The 21,887-nt window shown below is 37.1% G+C and overlaps 3 protein-coding genes across 9 annotated transcripts; all 3 read right to left on the bottom strand.

The window, feature by feature from the left end:
* Positions 1-1,578: 1,578 nt before the first annotated feature.
* On the bottom strand, positions 1,579-6,100 carry LOC108679875. Its single transcript, XM_047882936.1, has 6 exons — positions 6,062-6,100; positions 5,475-5,591; positions 4,462-4,530; positions 4,180-4,296; positions 3,772-3,861; positions 1,579-3,529 (listed from the first exon to the last, which is right to left on the bottom strand). The coding sequence occupies exons 2-6, from the start codon at positions 5,533-5,535 to the stop codon at positions 2,262-2,264; spliced, it is 1,605 nt and encodes a 534-aa protein (XP_047738892.1). The 5' UTR covers positions 5,536-5,591; positions 6,062-6,100; the 3' UTR covers positions 1,579-2,261.
* A 658-nt stretch (positions 6,101-6,758) lies between these two features.
* On the bottom strand, positions 6,759-10,715 carry LOC108679873. 6 transcript variants are annotated; one of them, XM_047882934.1, is made up of 7 exons: positions 10,568-10,715; positions 10,228-10,311; positions 9,578-9,628; positions 9,235-9,339; positions 8,850-8,939; positions 8,231-8,470; positions 6,759-8,041 (listed from the first exon to the last, which is right to left on the bottom strand). In XM_047882934.1, the coding sequence occupies exons 2-7, from the start codon at positions 10,277-10,279 to the stop codon at positions 7,641-7,643; spliced, it is 939 nt and encodes a 312-aa protein (XP_047738890.1). In that variant the 5' UTR covers positions 10,280-10,311; positions 10,568-10,715; the 3' UTR covers positions 6,759-7,640. The 6 variants fall into 6 exon arrangements, with proteins under 6 accessions (XP_047738890.1, XP_018024094.1, XP_047738891.1 ...); XM_018168605.2 differs by having other exon boundaries at positions 9,578-9,622; XM_047882935.1 differs by lacking the exon at positions 10,568-10,715 and adding an exon at positions 10,463-10,533.
* A 2,663-nt stretch (positions 10,716-13,378) lies between these two features.
* Positions 13,379-19,716, bottom strand: LOC108679871. 2 transcript variants are annotated; one of them, XM_047882932.1, is made up of 13 exons: positions 19,408-19,716; positions 18,336-18,446; positions 17,783-17,842; positions 17,417-17,476; positions 17,140-17,193; positions 16,710-16,766; positions 16,294-16,371; positions 16,070-16,117; positions 15,495-15,668; positions 15,178-15,225; positions 14,866-14,966; positions 13,841-14,348; positions 13,379-13,795 (listed from the first exon to the last, which is right to left on the bottom strand). In XM_047882932.1, exons 1-13 carry the CDS (start codon positions 19,478-19,480, stop codon positions 13,653-13,655), a joined length of 1,515 nt encoding a protein of 504 aa, XP_047738888.1. In that variant the 5' UTR covers positions 19,481-19,716; the 3' UTR covers positions 13,379-13,652. The 2 variants fall into 2 exon arrangements, with proteins under 2 accessions (XP_047738888.1, XP_047738889.1); XM_047882933.1 differs by having other exon boundaries at positions 13,856-14,348.
* Between the last annotated feature and the right edge of the window lie 2,171 nt (positions 19,717-21,887).

Here is a 21,887-nt window from a genome sequence, read left to right as displayed (position 1 = left end):
CTATTTCAAAAGGTGGAATAGGTTCATTCATTCACATTAGCTCTTTTATTGTACTCTCGGGAGAGAACAGATCATCCTCGGGACCCATTCAAATTCAAATATTTTACCTCCAATGTAATGACTTGGTAGTTGATGGTAAATAATATTATAACCATTAAGTTCATATATTGTGGGTGAATGTCGTCACACGTTATCGCAATTTTGTTTAATATGACTACGGTTGATTAAGAAATATGAGTCGTGATTCGAGAAAATTACGTTCAATTTTGTTATTCATGGCACCGATAGTGATCAAAAACTTTTTCAAATTTCATTAAATTTTTAAACGATCGGGTATTCGTTACATTAACAGACCACATGGAAAATAATTGTGCGACAACTTTACCTTTGCCCGTGCATTGTGGCGTGCACTGCCGTGTGGCAGGGCAATAAATGTGCGACATTGTGGCATGCACGGGCGTGTGGCAGGGCAATGGTTGTGCGACATTGTGGCATGCGCGGGCGAGTGGCAGGGCAATAAATGTGCGACATTGTGGCATGCACGGACGCGTGGCAGGGCAATGGTTGTGTGACATTGTGGCGTGCACTGACGTGTGGCAGGACAATAAATGTGCGGCATTGTGGCATGCACGGGCGTGTGGCAGGGCAATAGTCGTGCGACATATTGTGGCATGCACAGGCGTGTGGCAGGACAATAAATGTGCGACATTGTGGCATGCGCGGGCGTGTGGCAGGACAATAGTCGTGCGACATTGTGGCATGCACGGGCGTGTGGCAGGACAATAAATGTGCGGCATTGTGGCATGCGCGGGCGTGTGGCAGGGCAATAGTCGTGCGACATTGTGGCATGCACGGACGTGTGGCAGGGCAATAAATGTGCGACATTGCGGCATGCACGGGCGTGTGGCAGGGCAATGGTTGTGCGACATTGTGGCATGCGCGGGCGAGTGGCAGGGCAATAAATGTGCGACATTGCGGCATGCACGGACGTGTGGCAGGGCAATAGTCGTGCGACCTTGTGTTGTGTACGGGAACCTGGGAGTTTATGGTGCAGTGACATGAGCTTCAATGTATCTCGCATTTGAGCTATTTTGAATGGAAGAACACGCACTCGTATTTATTGCAAGGTTTGGAGATGATCGCCAGCACGTCATTTCCGTCTCCTCTGAGAAGTGTAGAACTTCTACTCCCTAAAAACCCCTTCAGATCACTCTCCTCAGATCACTCCGTTCAATTTGGGAAGGAAATAGAATGGGAATGCTACATTCGCCAGTTAACCCGAGGTGGGGTGATAGTAATTTAGTAGTGAAGTTATTCCTATTCCTTCATTTTAGTAGCTATAAATATCCAAGTCTCTGCAATTTGCTGGACTTTACCTTCCTTAATTAATGCAACTACGAACCAACTGATTTTGATGGAAGCATAAAGGTGCGCCATGACATTCATATTGTCAGAGTAAGAAGAGTGGCAGCGTCGTTAGCCTTTTCACTTGCCACCTTATTACGTTCATGCAGAACCGAGAGTAGCATTGATAGGATTAGTTCCATGCTTGACAAGGGAACAAAAAGACAAAGATTCTGCTGATGCTGCCCAGTCCAAATCTAACTTATACTGTTGGCATTTATTTTTGTTAATTGAGTAAAAATTTCACTTCATTGGAAGCCTAAACCGTATATGATGGAGAAAAAGCACATTGGTCACGGACCACATTTTGATGGACAGATCAAAAGTTCCAGATTAAATCTTTAGACGCCGTTGACCTTTAAGCATTCAGGAATGTTGTCCTATTCTAGAATGTGAACAATACGCTGATTCAAATAAAATTAAGTAAATTAATTTAATTTTTTTCTCCCACGAAAATTTAATGCTTACCAACTCACAGTGCATTTCCTGCGTCGGATATAATAACCTTAAGTTTCCTTTGCGATTTCCGAGATCGTTCAGTTCTCATCCTCTCAGATGAAATATTTGAGGAATTATATTGTAAGAAGCACTAATTTATGAACGGATAGCTCCATTGAAACTATCCAACGCGATAATTTTCATTACAAAGACAAATTTCGCATATAAAAAGTAAGGTTCGACGTAAGTCGTGATTTTATTTGACAATTAATATACACTTGGCTGATGGTACATGTCCTAAACGACGTCATTATAAAAATAAGGTCTTCTTAACGCGATTAAAAAATTTTATCCCGAAAAAATTTGTCTGTGAAGAAATTAAATGATTTCAAGCACCTTTTTGAGTGCAGACACGGAAATTATTCCCGAGTAGCATCTAGATTTTCTACTTCCGCCGACGAAAATTTCCGGACATCGGAAGTAGCCAGAGACTCAACCTCTCCAGGAGCAGCCTGGTTGAGCGATGGCCCTGCCGCCGCGGTGGTGGCAGCCTCTGAGGACGAAACTCTGCCCGCAGGCAAGACGGTTGCAGAATCATCTTGAGCTGCAGGTGATTCCTGTTGAGAGACGTGACTACTTGAGTCATGTGGACAATCTTGAAAACTTGACACAGCCTCAACGCCGATTTCTGAATTAGAAGTTAAAAGATCTTCTTTCAGTTTGTTACAGCTGACGTCCTCCAGTAAGTTTGCTGCACGTTTTTCGGCGTTTTCATTTTGCAGAATCCCCGTTCCATTAGAATCTTCTCCATTGTTATATAACTTATATTTCAAAGCGTCTCGAAGTTGAACGTTTTCATTCAGTTCTCGTTCATCGAGAACAATATTTTCTAGCGAACTTTCTGTGGACAAGTCCTCTTTTGGAGTGGTTTCAACTGATACTCCACTGGATCCTGTCACGTACCCGAGCGAAGCAGACCTTCCATCGGAACGTTCCTCTTCGACAGGTGAATGCAGCTCGAATGTTCTGGGAGGCACCAGGCCTGCCCAACTTCTGGTCAAAGTCTCATTTACAACTGTGAGAATTTGTCTCCCTTTAACCTTTGGAATCTGAAGGATTCTTCCCATGCTGATATAAGGCAGAGTATCGTCCGAATCGGTATCTGGAGGAGGCTTTGGAGTAGGATGCGCTATTGCAGCATCAATGATTGATTTTGAATTTGTTGCGGTCTGATCCTGCAAAGCTTCGATAAGCCGCGACTGAGCTTCGTCCTTTGAGTATAGCAGTTCCTGGATGATATTCTTCAAATCCATGAAATAATAGCCATGCATTGGAATGACTTCCCGTTTCTTTGTATTTCTGAAGTAACCTTTATGAAGGTTCACTTTTATATCAAAGTAAGTTTGCTCATCTTCAATGTCGTAAGTTACATGCTCCTTCGAAATGACATTGGGTACGACTGTGAGACATCCTTGCTTCTTGGATAGATCGCAAAATATTTCTAGTCTTGGAATGAAGGAAACTGGCTCCACTACGACCTGTTCAATGTTTTCTTCTATGACAACTACTGGGTCGGTAGGTCGGTTTCTAAAATTCGGTAATAAATTCCATACAAAACACAGCTGTTTCGAAAATATTTTAACCAGGATCAACAATGTTGTCAGCGTCAATAGGATGATTAAATAGGCTGCAAAAGAAAAAAGATTGAAATTAGTTCACCCTTGAATTTGGGTACGCACTAAATTTGTTTTAACCAATAAATTCATCTTTTATCCATTTTGTTTTCCAAGTTAAATGGAAGCTGATACAGGACTCAATGTAAGCCTCATATGTGAATATTATTTCTAAACATTATTAATTTCATAAACAGGAGCAAATATTACAATTTTATTATTAGTTATTTCAAGTTCATATCTGTGCTTTACTAACTTAGACCCGCGCGATTGATAGCGTCAGTTGCGGGAGTATCTGACTGTCGTTTCTCTCTCTGCAGAGGCACCGATGAAGCACCGATGATTTCTTGGTAGCAAAACAAATAGACATTTTAAAATGTTCACAATTCAATTTGTATCCAGTGAAAAGAAGGACCAAAGAGCATCATATTTTAATCAAGGAACAGTACCAAATTTCTTGTACTGTAACTTGTGAAATCCTACTGGCACTCAAACAATTTTAATTTGAAATTTTATTTGTAAGCAAAAAGAGGCGGTTTAAAAGTCGACGTTTGTTCTTATGCTGTTTGGTTGTTTTATAATAATTATATGCATTAGAGTATGCAGCCAATTTTCGATCAGAAGCTGAGAAAAATACAAAAATTATTTCAAATAAAATGCTTACCTGATGACAGATGTTCGACGGCAGCATCGTCCAGCGCTTTTTCGTCATCATCACAAAGTATTTTCTTTAAGCCATCGAACACTAAAGGCAATCCAGCCAGGATCTCCAAAGAATCATCTGCAAGACATCGAAGTGGGAAATTACTAAATTTGAAGAAAGCGATATCATTCACTTTGTATTAATGAGCTTCAATTTTCACGATACATGCATAGAAAAAATATGGAGTCTGAATTGTTTCAACACTATAAGGTGTGATAATTCAAAACTATCGAAAGTATTTACAGCATGATTGGGCTGACATTGAGCTGTCGATGGCAGTGCTGCTCTGCTGGCCCGCGGACGATTGTGCAACTGCCAAGAATTATTTGGTAATTGAAAAAAAAGTATTAGACAATTGCACAAGTAAATGATTAGGCTATACCATTACAAATATTCATTCCACTATATTTTAGAACGTGAATGATACGTTATTTATATTCAAATTTTAATCTAAATAAGGTCATCATACACTTATCTGTACCAATCTTATTGTGCTTATAAAGTTCTCTATTGTTTCTTTCTCATAATCTTTCGGGGATGAATGAGCGAAAATTCGATAAGTTTTTCGTTCAAGCGTTTATACCAACACCAACATATAACAAAAACCTCGTCTTTTTCGAGAAGACCATTCGTTAATGAACAACTAACTTGAGGATAAAATGTTCAAGAATCCTCTTATGTAAAAATTCCACTATATCATACTCGCAATCAATACCAGGGTTGCCAGTAGACCTATAAAACAGCCAAGTCCGCGGATAAAAAATGGCCAAAAATGTCAATAATTCAATATTTACGGATAAATTTGCAGGTACCGGTTACCGGTAGGTCCTGATTTTATTACATTTTAAAATTCTATAAAGATGCATGCCATCATAAATTTTACTATCCAACTCAACTGAAGAAAAAAAATTGCGGAATTTGTCCGGAATAAGGACAATATGGCAACCCTGATTAATACCAGGAATGCCAGACGGTCTTTTTTCGGATAAATTTCGCGATTTAGTTTTTTTTCACTTGCGGTGGCCGGCTAAATTTTATGATAGGGTTACTTCCTAATTAAATTTTTAAACTTAAAAAAATGAAATTTTTACACAGGATCCTACAAATATAATAATATATAGACAGTTATAGGCCTTTTCAGCCCTTTTTGTTCGCGGACATGGCCGTTTTTTACGCCATCAGGCAACCCTGATTAATACGTGAATGAAAGAAACAAACCTGCCTCTTAAAATAGTTATCTACACATGGAGACTCACCCTTAAAAGCTGCAACAGAATGAATTGACGCAATCAATATGAAATACACGCATTTTAACATTGTGAAGAAAATCCCGATTATATATCCTGGATCCGTAGGCAAATGATGAAGAGCTTCTGCACTTTGACAAATGATATTAGCTTTTGTTAGTTGGTTTCAAGATATAACGTTTAATGTAACCGCAGGAGCAAAACACTGGAAATTCAATTCTTTGATTCTATTTGAGCTGAACTGGAAATTCACCAACTTCCTTTCAAATTACTTAATGCATTATTCATTAATGGTGGCTGTAAATGTATTGCATGCTGCCCAATCAACCCCAAGCGTGTCAGGCATCAGATGCTTCAGAAGATTGTTAACCAATCGAACTGAAGATTCAAGTTACTAGCTCAAATTTACGAAAAGATGAATAAATGAAAATTTAATCCAATCGCCATAAAGACAACTGAAATGAAAACGCCCAAAACTGCGGGAATGTTCGAAAACTCTGTCTTAATGGCAGCTTTACGAATGGTATTCAAAGTTTTTGTGGATCGCTAAAGGCATAAAATGCTTTAACAATTTGCTCTTGATTAGTTTACGGTACCTCTGAAGACTATTATGCATATGAAGCCGGATGAATTTTTCACTCATACCAATGATTATATTTCACTTCACGCGCTATATAACTGAAGATAGAAAGCAAATTTAGTTTTTCTCATATCACGCTTCGGGCTGAAACAGTTGCCTGGAACCTGACGTTCATCGTCCTCATATTATCACAACGTAGGAACTTCAGCTGTTTCGTAATGCCGGATTCGTGTTACATAAACATTACGGAAGCCGGATTGATACTGTGTACAGTTATTTATCGTTTTGATCTATTTTTTGTTAGAAGTATTAAGCAGAAGTTATCATTCTACAAAAAACCGTTGCTGCTACTAAAACCCGTACATTACAGGATAACTATGCGACGGCAAAAATTTTCAATTTATGTACTTAAATCCTAGTTCATAATTTCCCACCTGTCTTCTTTTAACGCTGGTTTCCCACTAATGGACGTGGTCATGTCAGTCAACGTTGTTTGCAGGAGTTTCATCAAATACTGAATCATTCTTTTATTATAAGCCCGGTTTCCGACTCAAAGCCCTCACTTCTGCTCTCATTAGCGAATATGACTCATATCGATACGGTTCGTGGGATTGTTTTATTAAGGATTATTTGCAATCAAATGTCGCAAGCTTGTTAATTGAACTTACGTTTAAAATGCATACATTTAAGGTAAAATCTTTATCCGTCTAAATTTCCCAGCTTTTTAAGAACAATTTTTTTATGTATCAGTTACTATGTAAACTTATTTTACTTACGCAGCCCTATTTAATTAATAGCGATACATGTCCCTAGATTGTGCTCCGACCTTGGGATAGATAATTCACTGCCACTGAGCTTTTACAGCGACCATTCAAGAATTTTGAGAAGCACAATATCAGCTACTCTAAAGTAAGTACACCCAAGACTTTGAGAATCATATGGGACTCCTTAATGATTATAATTATGAAAACTAAAATTATTATAAAGCATTATTTATGTGTATAAAATATGCCCAGTGATGGTAACTTTTTTTGCTTTGCCATCCAGGGAACGCTGAAATCTGTTTGGAAGTCATTTCAGCTGGCGGAGTTCCATTCCGTCGAAAAAACGCTTTGTTGTCTTATGATGTGAAGAATGTAAATGGCATGAAAATAGGAAATTGTGAAATGGTTAGTTTTTCACTAATAAGACACGGTACATGAGGATTTTTTGGCCAAGATAACTTCTCGCCATCGTGAATAATCAAAATTTTCGGGGAGGAGTTTTGTCCGCAAATTTAATTAGTTAATCCGTAACAGTTTCTGTCATATTGTTCATAAAATTCAATGCATCTAATATTAGGCGAGAAAAGCTTCTTCAACGTCAATTTTGACGGTATGTTGACTTTCTGGGGCCAAATTGTTGGACGTATCTTGTCCAATGTTGTAGCTCCGATGACGTTAAGACCAAGACTCCCTCGGAACATGTCCACGCGTCGTAACAAATTCATTCGAATGCTGACAACTACCTTCGTGACATGTTTCCCCGATGCAATTATTTTATCGTAATGTCTAGAACGACCTCGAAACATGTTCACCCGTCGCAATTATTTCATTTTAATGTTGGCAACTTGTCTCTTCTGCCTTCGCTTCAGGACGAGGGAGCCGAGATGATCCCATCGCAAAAGAATTGACATCGGGAGGAATATGCAGCTCTGGCGCATACCTAAAAATTCTCATATGCTTTCCAACAAAAATTGTCTCTTTTTCTCTTTCGGGATCGGCAGATAGTCGATCAACTGGATCTTTCGACCGCTGTTGCGCGAGGTAGCGCTGAATCTGCAGTGTTTCTTGGTCCAAGTCCCGCTTGCAGTGCGCTCGCGCTTTGCTCAGTCTAGTTCGGTCTCCACCAGCACATCTCTGTGGATGACCATCAAATTCTTCCTTATTGATGTTGTAGCACCTTCGCAGGATTGCGAGGAGTAGAGGAATGATCACCAGAATTCCCAAAATTATGACTGCAAAAAAAAGTAATTTGACAATACTGAACAAGATTAGCATAAACAGCAAACAAACAAGAAAAAATAATTCTATTCTTAAAAAATGAAGTAATGCTAAAAAATGTAACAGAAACACATTCAGTGACGGATTTATTTCTAGTAATACAATAAAGAAACACTCACGATTGGTTTCATGAATACACTTACACAGTTCAATTGGGGGTGGGCTAGAGATTTTCGTATCTGGTTCAATCACCATTGGTTTCTCATCACCAGGTTGAGTTACATTGAAATAAGGGGTTGTTTCGATGCCGACCTTATGAGAGGGATCATCGATCCAACTTTTAAGATCTTGCGGAACAGACTGGTTTTCACGGACAAAAGATGAAGAAGAGTTGTCCGAGTTGTCCGAGGTTGCGGCTCGTCCTCTCTTTAAATGTTCTTCCCCTTAATCAAAATGAGTAAATAAGTAACACGAAATTAGATATTCTATTAGTATTACATTTTCATTTAATACTAATTAAGTCATTTATGCCGTACTAGTATTACATTATCAAAAAAATAATAGTTCACTACATTTCTATTCAAATTCGACACTATTTATATTAGAATTTGACCGCTTTAGCTAAGTTGAGGTACCATTTCAGTTACGTTTTGGTACCTTGCACTAACCTCTTCTATGCATGCACAACCCACAAACTATGCTAGTGCTTGCATGTCAATTTATTACGTTTCAGGCTCCAAGCACACAATTATAATTAGTTCAAGTCCAGGAATAAATACGGCAGTATTCTAATATTAAACAATCTAATTCTAAAATTCTTACACATTTTCTTGCGGCGTTTATCGTTCAAATTTTTTAGCCACTCCACAATATCTTGATGTTCGAGGGTAACTTTTTCCGGGTCATCATCCTCTGTAAATAAATATTTCAAAGTTTTACTGATTTGTTATAAAATAATTTTTTCAATTTCTGTCAGTAAACTAGCAGGAGACGGAATGGCTTCATCACGCCGCTGCCAAAATAATAATAATAATAATAGTAATCATAATCATAATAATAATAATAATCATAATAATAATAATGATAATAATAATAATAATAATAATTCGAGATCATAATTTTTCAAACCATCAACACATCAGAATAATTTTCTTCAGTAATCAACGATCACTGCCACCAGATTATCAAAATAGTTTTCTTATTTTACCTGCATGAAGGTAGAATTCCATATTCCTGTCGTCGGTATTTACATCGGATTTCAGTGCGTGAAAAATACTTGAAGTCGAGGAATAATTTTGACGTTCACCGTCACCTGCAAAAAAGCAGATATCATTAGCCACGCATGCAAAGCTTAAGATGGAAAGAAAAATTTAATCCAAATTACGTTCATCAAGGCACAAAAAGCTATTAATACATTAATAGAGATTGAACGTTCGAATTTTAATTTCGATCGAATTCCTAAACTTTTATACATAATTATGGTTTGGAACAAAAGAACTGCGTTCATTTTTCTTCATAATATAGGTGCTGTATAGTACTTCCTCACTCACCGCTTCCAATCTGCGCATAAGTCGAGTCTTTGACTGGAACGCAGTCTGGAACTTCGAGGAAAAAGCAAGTTCAAAGCAGCATTTGAATAAAAACCTAGTCATATATAACATGTTAGTTCAGGCTTGATTAACATTGGTTTTATACTGATAACTCGTGTCAGTTCTTCAGTCAGTGAAAGTCTGATGAAAGTCAGAGCGAGTCTGATATAAGTCAGAGCGAGTCTGATATAAGTCAGAGCGAGTCTGATATAAGTCAGAGCGAGTCTGATGAGAGTTGGTGCGAGTTTGCTGAAAGTCAGAGCGAGTCTGATGGAAGTCAGAGCGAGTCTGATGGAAGTCAGAGCGAGTCTGATGGAAGTCAGAGCGAGTCTGATAAAAGTAAGAGCAAGTCTGATGAAAGTAAGTGTGAGTGTGAGTCTGATTAATTTACTTAACGTCATGACACATGTAAATAAAATTCCTATAACTATTTAAAATGTGACGCTCCGAACCAAAGTCAAAACGTGGAATTGAGAACTCAACTCAGCCCTAACGTGTCAGCAACACACAGCAACACACCAGTTGAGGCGTCAACACTCACCGCCACCACAGCAACACACCAGTTGAAGTCGCCACCACAGCAACACAGCAGTTGAAGCGTCAACACTCACCGCCACCACAGCAACACACCAGTTGAATAATCAACATGATCACGAGCTTCATTTTCTAGTCGTAAGGCGAATCCGCTTCAAAACCTGAAAATAATCAGACCAATTATCTATTCTCTGTATAATCCACGGCCACTGTCGATTTTTTCATACCTATCTGTCATAACTGGATAATCAATTCCTTGATTATGTCCAGCGGTTACGCACGGAAACAATTCACTTTACTCTATGCACTTACCTGACTTTATTCAGCTTCTACTGATGAACAGTGTGGGAATAATGTACACCAATCTAGGTAAATTTTTATCCATTACGATGTATTACCTCGGATAATACCACTTACTTGTGGATTATTGGAAACAGTACCACTTTGATTCTCGTCAGCCGTCGCAGTTCAGTAATAAAAGCACAAGGTATGTTTCAGTATCACTTCGTCGAGAACCTAAAATTTAGAACTAAATTAGTGCTCAGTTAAATAATCATTATTACAGAATTCCTGCACGTTTCGAGATGTTTTCCATGAGTGATAGAATTGTGCATCTTAGGTGAATTTAAATGCGATTTATCAAGTTTGTAGGCTTTAAGATTACTCAGAAGTTTCGAAGAAATACTAGTCAAAGGTATATTAGCGAAGAAGCTGCTATTGTAGTGCATTGGTCCAATGAAATGTCCCGATCATTTATTAAGGAGAAATTGTCTTTAATTTATAGCCAATTAGTCTGAACCAAGATAACAGGATGCAAGTCGGACTTGCGGATAAAGGCCTACAAGGAGGACAATTTGGTAATCTGCTGTCGCCTCCACCAGCGGAAACTAAGCCGTATGCTTGGTCTTCGCAGCATACAGGTTGTCTATTTTCAGCACTCTAATATTAATCGGTTTTTAATGTCAGTTGCCCATGCACACCATCCCAAAGCAGTAGTTTAAATAAGTATCAATTTCATTGAATATTTCTCTTGAATGAAGTCAGTCTATATGTAAATTCAGTAGTCTAATGGGGTAGAATTATTATGTACCCGTTCTTGATCCCTACGAACAAAGATTAACATCTTGAACATCGATTGTCAATAAACGTCCATTAGAAGCTTTAATTTAGCTCACATCTATTTTATATCACAACATACTATGCATGAAGTCATCTTCACCAACATTAATTGCTATAATGGCATTAATGGCAAGACTTTCTTGCCCAACTATTTAGTCCCCGCGCACATCTCCTACTATAGTAACTATATAGACGTACCGGCAAGTGAATTATCGTTCGCCAAATTGCGCCTTATCACGAACAGGAATTTATTTCTGTTGAAGTAAACGCTTGGCAAGGTTAGTGATAAAGCGCCATTCTGGACAACTTAATTCGCTATAAAACGTGATAACTGAACATTTCATTAGTAACAATATATTCCTGGAAATTAGAAGCAGTGAATCCCAAAAAGTTCAGTTTCGTACATGCAAAGTTTAGAAACATTATGACCTAATGTGAGCGAATGGAATGAATACTACTTGTCAACTCGAAATAATTATAAATCTTTCCGTGTATTATTTGTTTTTAAATTCTCCAAACAATACAATATACGTATAAGTGCATATAAGCTTCTATGACCACTTAACCGGCTGACGTCGTGAGGATGTATGCAGGCGGACCGATTCCATCTCACAGAAAGATTTTTTTTAAGAGCCACTCATCCGCCACACGTAATTCCACGAGCGTTCATCACCACTTCAGCCATGGTATGAACAGAAGATGACATCACAGTTGCCCCAGTACCGTGAGAAAAAGCGCACAACCTATCAACACATTACACTTCACATTATGCCGCCTATGCTGTGACGAAATTACTTCTGACGCAACGTCCAGGATGTCCGCTCCACCGACGGAATAAGTGTGCATGGCTACATTTATTTATGATTGTTTTTCTCTCAATTTGCTCTTTTCTTTAGTAGATTGAGCAGGAATATACTTGAAGCAGTTAATCTTCACTTTAGTGAATTGTTAGAGATTATAAATAAATTCAACAATTTACTATCAAAATAATGAATCTGTGCAACGTCTCACGTCTTGAGTGATCTGGCAAATATCGTTTGATTCTATAAGTGAGGAGTAGATTGGATTCTTATTGAGGCTCATCGCCTTCAAATTGAATACGTCGAACTATTGAGACTTATCCCCTTCAAATAGAATACGTCAAACTATTGCGACTTATCCCCTTCAAATAGAATACGTCGAACTATTGCGACTTATCCCCTTCAAATTGAATACGTCGAACTATTGCGACTTATCCCCTTCAAATTGAATACGTCGAACTATTGCGACTTATCCCCTTCAAACTGAATACCTCGAACTATTGCGACTTATCCCCTTCAAATAGAATACGTCGAACTAAATTATACGGATTAATTACAGGAGAATAGAAGGTAGCAGAAAACTTTTCTCTGTGAACCGATTGGTGTTTTAAGATACTTCGGAGCTTCAAGAAGTTAAAAAATAAGTAAATAAATTGTTGCGCTAGGTACGCTTAACCTTAACCACGTAGCTTAGATTGTTGCCTAGGTTACACTGACGAGTTTCTTTACCCGAGTTCAAGCCATGCTCCACGCCATGCAGGAAACAGACTGCATAGAAGGAGAAAATAAAGGCTTCGAGGTATTTCTTAACATAATTAAAAATTTCGCTTGAAGTCGTGTGTTTATTTCAAATCAAAAGGAATGTTTTCAGTGACCGTGATAATTTCTGATTAATAGTAAATTTTTATACCTATAAGTTCTATCTTATGCTAATTAAATAAATTTAATATATTAGGATACGCAAAACATATAAAATTTTTGTAATGCCAAATTTTCTTGAAGACCCTCCTAATTAATTATTGAAAGTCAACAGAGTTCACTCATTTTCTAAAAATTTGACTAACTACACGCGTTTCAGTTAACATAGTGCATTTATTTCCGGCCGAACTGCAGTTTTCTTATTATGTGGCTCAGAAGCCAGCTAGGGCTTCGGCCGTCCAGGGTTTGGCCGAATACAAATTAAAAATTCGCAGATCTTCCGCCTGAATTCCTCTGAAGAGAAAAGCTTTCGGAGACCACACATGACAGCGTCTCTTTAGTGTACACTGCATCCCGATGAAAATAGTTCGTCGGGATAATAATAGTCATAGAAATAAAATTCAGATTATTGGGAAATCATGCAGTACCTGATTTATAAATGATCACATTGATATGCATGATCATAGATCATACATAGCAATACTTCTATTGACAATTTTGAGTTTTCGCTGAGTGGAAGCGTGATTTATTGATATCGCTATTTTCTATTAGATTCGCAGCGTTCTTACAATCAAAAACAAATCAGGTCGCAGAAAATCCCAAGTTGGGAGTATATATTTGCTAAAAAGAACATTTTATTACAAGTTTGCGAACAATATTATTGATTATAACTGCTCCTCAGCAATTTCCACTCTATCTTCAAGGGCCTCGCCGCCTATAGCAGCGGAGCCTAGCACATCACGGCCGAGCGCACTGAGACCAATGGCATCACGACCAATTGCGTCACGACTACGAGTAATACGACCATGTGCACCACGACCATGTGCACCACGACCATGTGCACCACGACCATGTGCACCACGACCATGTGCACCACGACCATGTGCACCACGACCATGTGAACCGTGATCATGCACACCACGAACACGAATACCGGAAGCTTGGCCACCACGAACACGAATACCGGAAGCTTGGCCACCACGAATTCGAGCGACACCAACGGCACCTAAAAAAGCATTGTCAACAGCGCCAACGTCAGCACCAGCACCAGCTCCATCATCAGCACCAGCACCGGCACCAGCTCCATCATCAGCACCAACACCAACACCGGCACCAGCTCCATCATCAGCACCAGCACAGGCACCAGCAGCATCTTCACCATCATCAGCACCATCATAAGCACCGGCACCATCATCAGGACCATAATCAGCACCAGCACCATCACCAGCACCATCACCAGGACCATCATCAGCATCAGCACCAGCACCAGCAACCAGAACGTTGAGTAAGGCCTCCCCCTCCTCCGGCGCATGTGGCTCCCGATTGGCCCTCCTGATCCGATCGCCGTCCGCTGCTTCTTCCTGTAGGCGACATGAAAATTAAATAATTTTAGACGCAGCGTAATTTAAATAATTTCTCTCGAATTTTTAAATTAACCGTTAAAAATGGCATCAAAATATTAACAAATTACCATTTTCGATAAGGAAACAAATTTATTACTTCTTTTTGCGTAAAGCAAACAATTTGTTTAAAAACATTTAAAGTAAAGATTTAAAATAAGCCAATTACAACATTCGTTTGAAAACATTTCAATCTGAACCAAAATGCTTATTCAAAAGCGAAAGCGGAGAAGATAAATGCATTATTGGACAGGTTTTTCATTAAATTTCAGAGTAAATATAGCCTAAAAATTGAAACATCAACGAAGTATGGAAAAATTTACAACATTAGCGAACTATAGGATAAATTTGCAACATTAGCGAAGTATATGATAAATTGACAACATTAACGAAGTATGTATGACAAATTTACAACATTAATGAAGGATATGGCAAATTTTAATGAAATTTACAACATTAACGAAGTATAGGATAATACCTGGTCATTGTCGTCCTCCCTCAGGCAGGACTGCCAATAGGACCAGGCGACAATCAAGAGGAACAAGAGGATGAAGTGGCCGAACAAGTAAATCGCTACAACTGAAAAGAAAAGCACTCATTACGTCATCAACATACGACTCTAATAGCAGATATTTAACGTAAATCTTACAAGCTAAGACCTTTGGCTTAGTTCTAAAGTATGACGAATTCGAGAATCACATTTATGCTAGTTGACTGGAAATCCGTTTATACGAGTTACGAATGATTAAATATTTTTTCCACGTTGTACACTCCTTTTTAAGACACTCACGTATCTTGTTATTGTTACGAGCTTCGAGCACAAGCGGTCTTCTCTTATCTGACGAAAAAAGACAACATTACCATACGATGGATAGTCTACAAAATCCCGAAGAAACAAATATTGTCCTTTCAATTTTCGTGCTTTACATGTCAATGTTGGAAATATTATCTATTTTTTGCTTTGAAGCTCATTCCTGCGTAATTGCAGTAGTGTATTTGGTTGAGTGATAACTAAGCTAGATGTAAGCTTCGTCTTGATCAACACCCTGTGGAGGATAGTAAGCAAGTTAAATAAATAATATGAATCTTCGCTTCTCTCAAACTCACTGTCGAAATCTGAGTAACTATATCCTTCCTCGTCTTCCTCTTCTAATTCGTCCTCTTCCTGCGTCGGTATTTCGTGGTGCAGTTCGTCGTCATCATGGTGCACGAATGCAACCAAATTCTTCGCATCGACGACCACGTCCAGCTCAGAGACGGGCTTCTGCGTTACCGGTGAACCTATGGCTCGACACAAGAGCAGCATAAATTATTAAGCGTAGGATACAATTAGACATGAACTGGAGATTAAAAACCTGATCTACTGATACCGAAAACAAGGGATTATGTTGGACATTATCGTGAAGTTGGTAAATACGGTCAGAAAGTTGAATGATACAAAATATGGCATGAGGAATATGAGGAATGATACAAAATTTTCCTCTAATTCAAATTTTTAGCTAATTCAATTGTTGGCTTGAAGAACCGAATGAATCACGCAATCACCATGGCACGCTTCTAAAGCTGCTTTTGCAATGATATTATGCTAAATACAGTAATATAACATTCAGTTGAATTGGAACCGTTAGAACGAGTTTATAATTATGTATATACAATATATCCTATTATAAACAAAGACTCACTTAGCTCCTCCAGCAACTCTTCAGGAACGCTGCGTTTGTAGATTGCTTCTATCGAACAAGATTTCAAGTAAATTATTGAATATTATATTTTAATGATTTATTTCATCAATTTTGAAATTATGCTCCTACATTCAAAATCAATTTCGATTCTCAGCATACATTAACAATTAGGCATCATCTATGGCAATGGACTTCAACAGCATTGGAGGACAATCATTTCTCACCTCCTGCATGATTTTTACTCCTTAGATTAAAAAATTCGTCTTCGACGTCCTCGAAGATCTTATTCACAAGCCCATGCACTGAAACGTAATCAAGTCAGTTCGTATATCACATTTATCAGGGAATTGAAAAATATATCAGCTTTAATCTAACATTTACTAGCATTGAAACAAGATGTCTATCGTGAAAGAAAATTAATTTTAAATAATCACAGTTGCCAGTATATTCATCAGATAAACTTATCAACCTAAGCTAATTAACTTAAACTAATTTTCATATGAATCCATATGGTTCAAACACTCGAATTACTTCATTTTCGCTCAAATCTTCATCTAAATTCGTTATTCGCATAAAATCTTTCGTATAAAATAGATTCAGTATACATGTTCCAATATTAATTTACAAAGCTTTAACTTACTCCCCGTCACCTTTGATTTCAGCAGTGTTTTGTAAGTGCCCGCGAAAATATTAGGCTCTGTAAATGAGATTCATGCAAAAAAAAATAGGATTAAACAGTGCGCACCCGTAAATTCTTAGACGTCATGGTGTATGCTGTTTATAAACTGTAGGCCTGCGTAGGTGCGTGATCGCAAATCAATTTAATAAGCCCTCCGTTGAAATATGTTCACACTCGAGTTTTTAAAAGTTTATACAATTAACGATAGTCATGAATCCAGATGCCTTCGACGAGCATTATCTACAACATAATTTTAATGAAGAAATCCCGTTTATCAACCATTAATACAAAAGTACATAAAAGGCTTTTATACCTATATAGTGATTAAACCGACGATAGTTCATTATTATGGTTGACATTACAAGAGAAGGATAGGGTGGCAAATACTCACGCAAACTCCTCATGAAGGGACACTTCTCTTGATCAAAATCATCAAAGAAGTTACCTGAGGTTAAAAAGAAATGTTGATGTTAAATTTAAAGTAAAAAATCACGACATATTAGCAGTATTACAATCATACATAACAATTTTGACATGTATTGTTGAATAAATAGCAATTTAATTGTTAACAACGTTGAGATTACATAATTATGTAACATTAGATAAATGCGTCTCGATCCGCTAATAACACAGAACACAAGGTAAAGAAACGTGTAAGGGAAACTCACGAATGATGGCCATTATCGGGTTTCGGCTTGGAAATTTCGGATTTGATCGCAGTTGCTCATCTGTGGCAGTAAGATGAGGAATAAGATGTCATAAAAAATGCACCTGTCCAAAATACGTTAAGTCTCTCAATAAAAGTGTTAAACCTAACCAGGATGAACATTTTTACTCAATATTATAATGAAGCTTGTGAATTTATAGATATATACTCGTATCTGTGCGAATTTCAAACGGAAAGCAGCTCGATTTGATAAGAATTCTACGCCTTGCACATAATAGTATTCCTGTAATTCTAATGATGAAAAAATAAATAATGTAATAAATAATTCATTAATCACTCAAATACTTATTATAAATCCATTACTTACATAGGTACATCATGAATGGGCAGTACATGACGCTAGTTGTGAAGGACGAAGACTTCTTTACTATACATGAAAAAAAAAAACAGAATTCTAGGTAAGTGAACCGCTTGCTGTTCTCATTGGAAAATGTAATTAACATCAATTTATAAACATCAATTTAGTGCTTAATTTCTATTGAAGAAAAAAAGACTTCTAAGAATAGCTACGTGGCTATTTTCAACGGTTCTACATCACGAAAGTTAGCCTATTTAATCAGTGTTGTTCACAACTAAAAACGGGAAGAAAATTGGGAAATGCGATATATGTCGTGTCCGGTATTCATCCCAATAATTTCCAATGTTGATCGTAATTGATATAAGACCTCATCCATTGTCAAAAAAATAAAACATAAAAAAAATAATACGAAAATAGATATTCTGTTAACTATTGAGGAGGAAAATGCATACAACACTCCTTTGAAAATCCCAAGAGTAGGAACTTACTAAGTAAATAGTTACAGGTATTAGGTTTAGTATGAATTAGTTGAATTGATTAGTTGAATGTTAGTCGAACTTACGAAGATCTTGAAGATTGCCGTGATTGTTGATGGAACGAAGGATGAAGTCAATCATCTCGTGAAACTCGGCCGGCGTTGCGTGATAGTTTTTGTTTGTACGCAACAACTTACCTGAAATATTGTACATAATATTTAATACTTATGCGTGAGGATGACATGAATTGAAATCCAACACATAATGAGCTTCGTAACACCGATGAATAATATTACTATCTATGTATATATACGGGCATGTGTGTGATCCTGAGTGTCTTACATATTCCTTATTTCCGACTTTAAAATACATCAAACAAAGTTTATCCTTGAAGGATTAAGATATGAATGTTCGAATGCAAACGACGCTTCGAATTTACGGGTCATAATTACACTTAAAATAGGGCATGGATTCATCTAACCCCAATGCTATGGAAGAAAGACATGCCGTCTCGTTGGCATTTTTAATTTTTCGTGACACCTAACCAGTCCTAATGTGGCATTCACTTCGCTGCTCTCGAATTCCCAGAAGATAAATAAAAGTCAGGATGACATGGTAAATATTCCTATTCATAAGAAGTATCTGCACAATGCATTTAATTTTTCCAATATTTTTCATACAGCCAACTTCCGAAAGAGAAACGAATTGCCTTGAAAATCTTAATACATGGAACTATTTGTAATAATGGTTGTCTTTATCTAAGATCCAAGAACATTCTTCCGCCAATTTAGGCTGAATTGCGATACGCTGCGAAATAGCGCGAAGCTTAAACTAAGAGACCCTTGCGTTACAGAAATTTATGACATTTTTTGATGGGGGTGATATCGAAACTATTCCTGTTACCGGTGAAACCAACAGATATGGAATAGAATTATTTTAACGCGTCTCAGGTACCTGGAAAAACACTAATTTTTAACAATATTTGCTAGTAAAAGACGAGGTCTTCAAAATTGTCTATAGTCTCGATGGATTTGAATACAGTTGGATCTTAAGAAGTAGAATAACATGCAATTAGTATAAGGCAATAGAAATTAAAATCCATGCCTAACGTTTTCTACCAGTACTGAATGCAATTTTGTCAGCTTTATATAGACTCACCATTGTTATGTGTAGACAACACATGGCCAATTAGAAACAATCCTAAAAGAGCAGAATTTGCCCTAACTGTCATAGTGTATTTTTGTCAACAATCACTTAACAAAATCAAGGAAAGCAATCGCCGTCCACAGTCATGGATACGAACGACAAATGAAATCTATTTTAGACCATTTATAGCTGCTAAAAAAAACAGTAGATTTTCCAGTCAGTTTCAGATAGATTTGACCAATAGAGAACCTTTTAGGCCTGCTGGAAACAAGTCATGCACCTTCTAAAACTCAGCCACTTACTGAAGAAGGCCTAATTTTCGAGGTTTCCTATCATTGACTAAACCGCTAACCATACTACGATATTATTAACTGATTTCAATTTAATACATATATCCATATTTTGCTATACGATTTTAAAAAATCCATTTGATTAAACAAATTCCATTATATTTGTACAGTGTAGTACGTTGAATCCACCCGTTGATATATTTCATTTGATCGATTTCAACAAAATTAAAATCTCAAGACTAAGTCAATGTTATTATTTACTAAATGAACTGCGAATTTTTTTATTTTAAATGTCGATATTTTTAATTAACTATGTAACCTAATTTTATCTATTTTTTATAAATTTCTTCATGCAATGTAACACTATTACATGTTTATATTTTATTGTTTTTATTTATCGAACAAAGTTAATCATATTTCGTACAAATAATTCAGCTAAATAATTGCATTGACAATATTTCAAAATTTAATTGTTCACCTTTTTCCATGCGAATATTTTAGTGCGGCGTGCAAACAGTAAGAAAAATTCGCCTAGGGATAAGAACTGATCGATCATTAGGATCATTTACCTGGGATCATTTACCTGGGAGTGGATCATTTACCTAGGAAAATAAAACAAATAAAAAAACTTTTAAAAACCACGTTTTCTCAACGGACAAATAGAAAAACATTTATTCTTACATAACATTTAAGTTATGTAAAATGTTATATAATGTTATGTAAGAGTAAATGTTTTTCTTTTTTGTCCGTTAAGAAAACGTGGTTTTAAAAGTTTTTTTTGTTTTATTTCACTATTTTTAGTTTTGTAAAAACCAGAAAAACGTGGTTTTTAAAAACATTTTTTATATTTATTTATTTTTTACTTTTTAGTTAGCAATTTTAGCGATTGATATCAATTTCCAGGGTTGGCAAGTGTGGATGTTCGAGAAAAAACTCAATTCCAACTGTGAATTTTTCGTGTTTTTTTAATATTTTTTTTTTGTTAAAAATTTTTTTTTATTATTATTTCTGATGATCAAATCTTGAATTGTTAAGCAGCATAAGCATGCATGACAAATTTGAAGTTTCTAAGATGTTCAGAAGAGTTCTAAATTAAGGTCTGAATTTTTGATGACAGACAGACACGAAACGAAGTCAAGAAAAACGTGGTAATGAGGATCATTTACCTGGGAGTGGAAAGGATGCTTGCTAGAGCATCCCCTTCAATTATTTCAAAGTTCGTACCCTGTTACCTACAGAGAGGCGTGATCATGCATACAATTTTTAATTTATTCACTTGCGCTAAAACCAAGAAAGTTATTTTACCGCCATGTGGGAAGCACCGGTCCTAAGCAGGACACGATCAGCTTGCATATCACCTGAGCACGCAAGCCAGCACTGTTGTGCACACCTGTGCCTGTTTGTGAGCCTTTTTATGTATAATTAAGTGCTGGTGCATAAGCTGGCCCCTTAATGATATTTGCTGCAGAGTTAATGAGAGAGCGTGTTGTTCGCTTTTGATGCAATACTTCTATCGGATTTCATTCTGTATAAATAATTCTTTTGATTTCTTGTGCAAAACAATTCTGATGTATGGTAATTAATTGTTTTATCTTCGCTCATTCTCTCCCTCCATAATTTTTCTCACTGTCGCACCTATGTAAGTAATTAACTCATTCAAATTTTTTTCAATTTCTTCGAGGTAGAAGACAATCAGTTTTCAAGTATTATCATTAATGTAAGAATATTTTGTGGCACTTCTTCCAGAACATGTGATATGACATTCTCATACATTAAGAAGCAGGTAGAAGAAATTTCAAACACGGAAAGTCATTCGAGAAAATAGAACGTACTCTCTGCTGTTGCCTGGGCATGAGTCTCGTGTAAAATTATGAGGAGCGACAGCCAAATTTTACGTACAATTGAGAAGATACACTCGGCGTCGTGACCTCTCCTTGCAGTGTCTCACGAGCAGTTGTCGGGGGATGGTGGTGATAGTGCGTTTCTGTGGCCAGTGTCTCTGTAGCGCACATTGGTTCAAAAGTTCCCTCAAAATAAGAAGAGACATGTTTCATTCTTTCAGCCGTGCTGAAATGTAGAGCAGTTAACTTTGAGTATACGCTGCAAGGTTATTCAAGTAACTTTATTGGTGTTATAAAATGTTCACTATTCCTTTGATGGCAAGACGCGATGATAAGTGACTTATCACCTTCATCTGATGAT

This window comes from Hyalella azteca, unplaced genomic scaffold (genome assembly GCF_000764305.2).
Source record: "Hyalella azteca isolate HAZT.00-mixed unplaced genomic scaffold, Hazt_2.0.2 contig11639, whole genome shotgun sequence".
In the NCBI taxonomy this organism is placed as follows: domain Eukaryota; kingdom Metazoa; phylum Arthropoda; class Malacostraca; order Amphipoda; family Hyalellidae; genus Hyalella; species Hyalella azteca.
The sequence above is the reverse complement of the archived record's forward strand: the minus strand, read 5'-3'. Positions and strand labels throughout refer to the sequence as shown.